Below are 6,900 nucleotides of genomic sequence, written 5' to 3'. Positions count from 1 at the left end.
TTTATTTATTTATATATAATTATGTTATTAAATAATTTTAAATTAAAAATAAAATAATATTTTTTGTGTTTTTTTTTAATAATACTTTTAATTTAATATTCTCTGTCTCTTTTAAGTGGAATTTTTTGTCACCACTGTAAATCGCATACATATCATTTTCTTTGGATATTAATAAAATTCATAAAACACTCATTAACTAACCATATTTAATTTTATCAATTACGAGAAGGCACGTAATGCCAAAACATTATTATTTACAAAAGGCCAAGGGCTTGTTCCCACCCAAGGAATGATGTACATTTAAGTTCTTAGTTTTTAATTTAAAAAAATTTTATTTATTTATTTATAAATTATTAAATATTTTAATTTGAAGAATATAATTATTATTTTATTTATAATATTAAAAATAAATTAAAATTTTATTTTTTCTCTTAAATTTTAAAAAGTAATAATTTTCTTACTAAGTTAAATTTTAAAAAATCATATTTCTCTCATAAGATTTATACTTTAATATTTGACAACTTTTTTAGGCAATTTTTCCCTGTCGACGATTCTTCTTCCTTCAATAGTCTCTTTCAGCATTTTTTTTCCCCCTAACGATGGTGTATTGATCATTTGAAAAGATAATCGTCTTCCTAAAATAAAGTAAATTATCTTTTTTTAAGAAGACGATCATCTTTCTAGATAAAGATGAGATCTCTTATTTTTTCGACTTCAATAGTTAATCGAAGGAGAGAAAGATAATGAGAGAGATATAGTTGAAAAAAGAGGAAACGCCGGGAGGGAGAGATTGCTGAAAATAATATCAGAAATGTTGCTAAAAATTAAAAACTAAATCCTAGGGAAAAATATTGTTTTTTTTTTAAATTGGTCTAAGGAAAAATTATTAATTTTTAAGATTTAAAAAGAAAAAATAGATAAAATTTTAAAATATTAGAGTTTATTAACTTTAACTGTTTATTGATAAATAAATAATATTTTTAAAATTAAAAAATAAAAATTTGAAAAATCACCCATCTTTGAGTGGGAATAAGTCCTGCCGCCTTTAGAAAAGTTTATAGCCAATAAATCTTGAATTAGTAGGCCCATTTGAAAATAAATGGGGCATAAGATAATAACATTACTTAAATAGAAGATAAACAGACAAATTTCAAAATAGTAGAAGGGCAATTTTGCTGAACGTAGTGTTAACTTTATCCTTTTAAAGAACAAATATGAACAGCCATAGCAAAACATAAAATACAAATTATGAAAAAGAATAATTAAAAATTGGGCTGTTTGTGTTTTCCAACCCTTAACAAACGTAGAAGAAGAACAAATTTGTTATAAGAAAGAATACAATTAAGACTGTTGCGTAAGATTGATTGTAACAAACGTAGACTGTTGCAAAAGAATGTTGTACACTGTCCCAAAGATTTTCTGAAAATCTAAATACTCTCATATATATTAAATTTTATTGTTATTATTAAAGATAAAAATATCATTTAAAGGTTTTATTTAAAAATATCATTTATTATAATTTTTATTTTAGTTTTAAAAACTAATAATTATTCCTTTAATTTAGTTTTATAAAATTATTTTTTTATTCTAACATTTAGAGTTTTCGTATTTTAAAATTAACAATCGTCTATTTCAAAGTTTAAAATATTGTATTTACATTCTAAAAATTTTTGATTTCTTTTTTATGGTTGTTATTTTCGATAATTCACTTTTATATATCATTAACTTTATAATTGATGCCTTTTCACTCTCCTTGATGATTTTTGGGTACAAAAATCACTAAAAATATGATCAAAATGACTATTTATCATGCAATATGTGCGATTTGCCTAACACTGGCCATTTCATTCTCACTTCAAGACACGGAGGCAGTCGGCAAAAGTATGTTGTATATTTAATTTATGAAAATAGAAGATTCGTGCTACATTTTGACTGATACCTAACGCTATTACGTCAATACAATAATTGTCACAAAAATGAAACATTTACATAAAGTAACCACGTGTTGACGTTGGATTTCTTTTGCAAACATGTAATTGGTAAACAAGCTATCTTCATTGACTCCTGTGTTTTGAATGTAAACGTAACACACACGCACACACCGAGGACAGGTTCATAGTACCTGTGTTGTATGTTGAAACCAATCAAATATATGTCGGCAATTGCCGACATTCCCCACGTCAAAATGACTTTGCTGAGTAGATTACTTTTCTGTTATGTAGCATAAGATTATTGTTTATCTACTTTCAAAATTCAATGTCCTCTTTGTATATAATTTGCAAAAATAAATTCAAACATGGAGACTCATGCTCGTCCGGTAGTTGCATTACATCGGAAATTAAGTTATCACTCTTTCACTGTTAACGATTTCTTCGAATTGTTTCAAGGGTGAACCGTGAAGAATCTTGTGATTATATGCAGTGCTAAATAGTATTGGATCCGAATTAAATTGGTTCAGATTTGAAAATTAGTTTAACGTGATTTAAATTTGTTTAATTCAAATTTGAACTAAATTTGAATTAAGAGGCTTAACTTATTTTAAAATTGTATTGAATTCGAGATAGATTTAACTAGTAAACTAGGTAGATGATTCGATTCAATTTAAACTTAACTTATGACTTGATTTGAATTATATTAAATAATTGTTAAATAGTATCATTTTGTCAGTGAGTCATGAATTCGAATTATGAATTTGAGCTATATATTCAAATCATAAATTTAAACTATAAATTTAAATAAAACTCGAATTGAATTATTTTTATTTGAATCAAACTCAAAACGAGCTTAAATCGAATTATTTTTTATTCAAACTAAATTTAAGCTAAAGGGTATTCAAACTCATTTGATTTGTATCCACCTTTAGTGTTAAATTACTAGTTATGCCCTTCGAAGATTAGTGTTTGATTTTATTATGTTATGGATAGATCGGTTTTCTCATTTTAATAATTTTAGATAATCTTAAACTTCACTAATTTGTAAAGAAAGTTTGTATTAAGATGTTTGTAACTATAATTATACTCGTATGAGATAATTTGAATAATAAAAAAGAATATTTTATATATAAAAAAATATAAATTTATGTAGAATCGATTACTTCAACCTGAAAGGAATGATTTAGTTGAAATAGAGTTTCTCGTTAAAAAAAAAATTATGCTTACTTAATTGTTCTTAAACATATATAATTTTGATTTTACAAAATCTTTTAATTACCCATTTAAAATATATGGTTTTATAACACATTCAATCGCTTGCATGTCAAATTAGTGACTAAGGTCATGTTTATTATTAGAATAAAGAATGAAATTTTTCATTCCAACAAAAAAAAAAAGGTGAAGTGACTAGGGTTGGATTTGAGCCGAGTTGAGCTTGAGTTCGACTCAGTTCATATATAGTTGAGCTCGAGTTCGAGTTCAAATTCGAGTTCGTAAAAGTCAAGCTCAAACTCAATTCGAATTCTATTTGACTCATTTTTCGTTATTAAAATGATGTCATTTTGTATTAAAATTTTTAATTAAAAAATCTGATAAATAGCTCAAGCTCAGCTAAAGTCAGCTATTTTCGGGCTCATCTGAGCCGAGCTTGAGCTCGAGCTCAAGCTGGCTCAATTCGAGTCCAGCCCTAGGAGTGACATTCCTCGTGTCCACTTTATTTTTTATTTCTCATTTTACATACTAGAAAACTAATTTAGAATTAATTTTTCAACAATTTAATGATTAAAATATGTTTATTAAATAACAAATTAAAAACATTTTCTGTTTATTAATATGTTTATTTCTCATTTTCTGTTTACATCTGAGAATTAAATTTTTTAATTTAATTATTAAAATATGTTTATTAATTTTTTTCTTAGGTTAGGACACTTAAAAGGATAAAAACAGAAAATTAAATATATAAAAATTTACCATCTTATATTACAATTTCCATATTTCAATTAATCTTTACTAGTTTAAAATTATAAAGGGAGTAAAGAAAAAAAAAAAATTTTTAAGTCTAAAATAAAAAAATATTTTTAGCATTAAATATATTTTAAGAGAGATTTTAAAATATAAATAGGGTGATTAACTAAATAAAAATCGCTTTCCTTAATATAATTGAAACTAAGAGCAATGAAGCCAAAGCCCGATGGGCCAACGCTTCTCTTCACACCAGTAGTGGGCAATAGCAGTTCTGTTTTAGTGAACAAGCCCATCTTTAATCTGGTCCACTTGGACTCCTTCTTGCTTCCACTTCCTAAACTAACACCCTATCGTTCGATTTCCAAGAGCCAGAACCAAGTCACAAACTGGATAAGCAACAACAAGGCGGCACTACTTTGTCTGTAGCTTCTCCATTTCATCTCTCCAAACCAGTCTCAGAGTAAGCTTCATCTTTTTCTCTCTGGATTCATTTTTGCTATCTATAACCCTTTTTGAAGACTTTTTGTTATTCTGTTACAAAACCCTCACTAAACCCTTCACTTGAAAATTGCCCTTTTAACTGTGTTTATTTTATTTAAAGCATGAATGTTTGAACACTAATCTTTTTCCATTCACAAGTAGGTGAAAGTATGGATTTGATTGTACCTACGAATTTTGTCCATAAAGGGTTTTGCTCATTTCACAATTTTCATAGAGAAAGTACACGAAACTGTAGTTTTTCTAGTGCTAGACATGGCGCCAATAAAGTTGGTGTCACCTTAACTTCTGTGAAAGTTTATGTGCGGTACAAGTCTCCCTTTCTTGTTCAGTCTGCTGATAGTTTTGATTGTAAAAAGCGTAAGCCTCTAGGGTTTCAAAAGCAAACGCGGGTTTTTGCTGTATCAAAGGCTGGAACACTTACTTCTAATGTTAAACTGAAAAACGCTCAGAAATCTCCACATGGGCATTTGGTCAATGGTCATATTTCCTCTAGTCAAGAGAATTCTTCTCATAATTTTGAGGAATTTGAGAGCAATAATCATCTTCGTCGGCTGGTTAGAAATGGGGAGTTAGAAGAAGGATTTAAGTTTCTTGAAAGCATGGTTTATCGTGGTGATATTCCTGATATAATCCCTTGCACAAGTTTAATTCGTGGATTCTGTAAAGTTGGTAAGACTAGGAAGGCAACTAGAGTTATGGAGATTATAGAAGGTTCTGGGGCAGTTCCTGATGTTATAACTTACAATGTTTTGATTAGTGGGTATTGCAAGTCAGGGGAGATTGATAATGCCTTACGTCTTTTGGATCAAATGAGTGTAGCTCCAGATGTTGTTACATATAATACTATTTTGCGTACCTTATGTGATAGTGGGAAGTTAGGTCTAGCCATGAAAGTTCTTAATAGACAATTGGAGAGGGAATGCTTTCCAGATGTAATCACTTATACCATATTAATTGAAGCAACTTGCAACGAAAGTGGGGTTGGTCAGGCAATGAAGCTCTTAGATGAGATGGGGAGCAGAGGATGCAAACCTGATGTGGTTACCTACAATGTTCTTGTCAATGGAATTTGTAAGGAAGGAAGGTTGGATGAAGCAATCAAATTCTTGAATGACATGCCATCTTATGGATGCCAACCTAATGTGATTACACATAATATTATTTTGCGTAGCATGTGTAGCACTGGTCGGTGGATGGATGCAGAGAGACTATTAGCCGAAATGGTTCGGAAAGGATGCTCTCCTAGTGTCGTTACATTCAATATATTGATTAATTTCTTGTGTCGAAAAGGTTTATTGGGTCGAGCAATTGATATATTGGAGAAGATGCATAAGCATGGATGTACCCCAAATTCCTTAAGTTACAACCCATTGCTCCATGGTTTCTGCAAAGAAAAGAAGATGGAAAGAGCTATTGAGTATTTAGAAATTATGGTGTCCAGGGGCTGTTACCCTGATATTGTGACGTATAATACTCTCCTCACTGCATTATGCAAAGATGGGAAGGTTGATATTGCAGTTGAGATACTTAACCAACTTAGTAGCAAGTTTTGTTCACCTGTTTTGATCACTTACAACACAGTTATTGACGGGCTCTCAAAGGTGGGGAAAACAGAACAAGCTATGAAACTTTTGAATGAGATGCGTGGAAAGGGTCTCAAGCCTGATGCAATTACCTACTCATCCCTTGTTGGTGGGCTTAGTAGAGAAGGCAAGGTTGATGAAGCAATTAAGCTTTTCCGTGATCTGGATAAATTAGGCATCAAGCCTAATGTAATTACCTACAATTATGTCATGACGGCACTTTGTAAGGCTCGGCAGACAGATCATGCAATCGACTTCTTGGCAGACATGGTAATGAGAGGTTGTAAACCCACAGAAACTACCTACACCATTCTCATTGAAGGCATAGCTTATGAAGGTTTAGCCAAGGAGGCTTTGGAGCTATTAAATCAGCTGTGCTCCAAAGGAGTTGTGAAGAAAAGTTCTGCAGAACAGGTTGCAGTCAAAATGTAGCCTACCTTTGGTACCATATTTCGTTTCTTAGATAGCTGGTAAATGGTAATTTGTGCATGGAGTTTCTTTAGCTTTTTGTTGGCAATATACATAATTTTGTAATAGTTTATAATCTATTTTCCTTAACTTTTCCTGAAGAGTGAAAATTCAACTTCATGTTTGGTTGACACAGACAGTCCATGTAGCCTTCCAGTTAGTTTTTGGACTATGGTTGGACCTGCATGTCTATCCTTAGCTGCTACTAAATCACACTCAAGAAATTTCCCTTTTTATTGTTTCAAGTGGCTTTGTTGGTTTGTTTGGATTTAAGAATGATTTGGGCTGCTGTAATTTGTGGCTTCACACAATCACATCCATTTCTCTCCGTTTCTTCTTCTTCAATATTACCTATGTTACCACTCCCTTGATGGACACAGATTGTTCGGCCCGAATGAGTAATATGGTTTGTGCGTAGTCCTCATATTTCAGTATGAAATGAGACCGTAATT

At 30.5% G+C, this 6,900-nt stretch overlaps 1 protein-coding gene across 1 annotated transcript; it reads left to right on the top strand.

Moving 5' to 3' along the window:
* Positions 1 to 4,212: 4,212 nt before the first annotated feature.
* On the top strand, positions 4,213 to 6,693 carry LOC123229968 (pentatricopeptide repeat-containing protein At1g09900). Its single transcript, XM_044656036.1, has 2 exons — positions 4,213 to 4,356; positions 4,539 to 6,693. Exon 2 carries the CDS (start codon positions 4,547 to 4,549, stop codon positions 6,410 to 6,412), a length of 1,866 nt encoding a protein of 621 aa, XP_044511971.1. The 5' UTR covers positions 4,213 to 4,356; positions 4,539 to 4,546; the 3' UTR covers positions 6,413 to 6,693.
* Positions 6,694 to 6,900: the final 207 nt, after the last annotated feature.

The sequence above is a fragment of the Mangifera indica genome, chromosome 11, assembly GCF_011075055.1.
Source record: "Mangifera indica cultivar Alphonso chromosome 11, CATAS_Mindica_2.1, whole genome shotgun sequence".
Lineage (NCBI taxonomy): Eukaryota > Viridiplantae > Streptophyta > Magnoliopsida > Sapindales > Anacardiaceae > Mangifera > Mangifera indica.
Note: the sequence above shows the minus strand (reverse complement) of the source record. Positions and strands in the feature narration are given on the sequence as shown.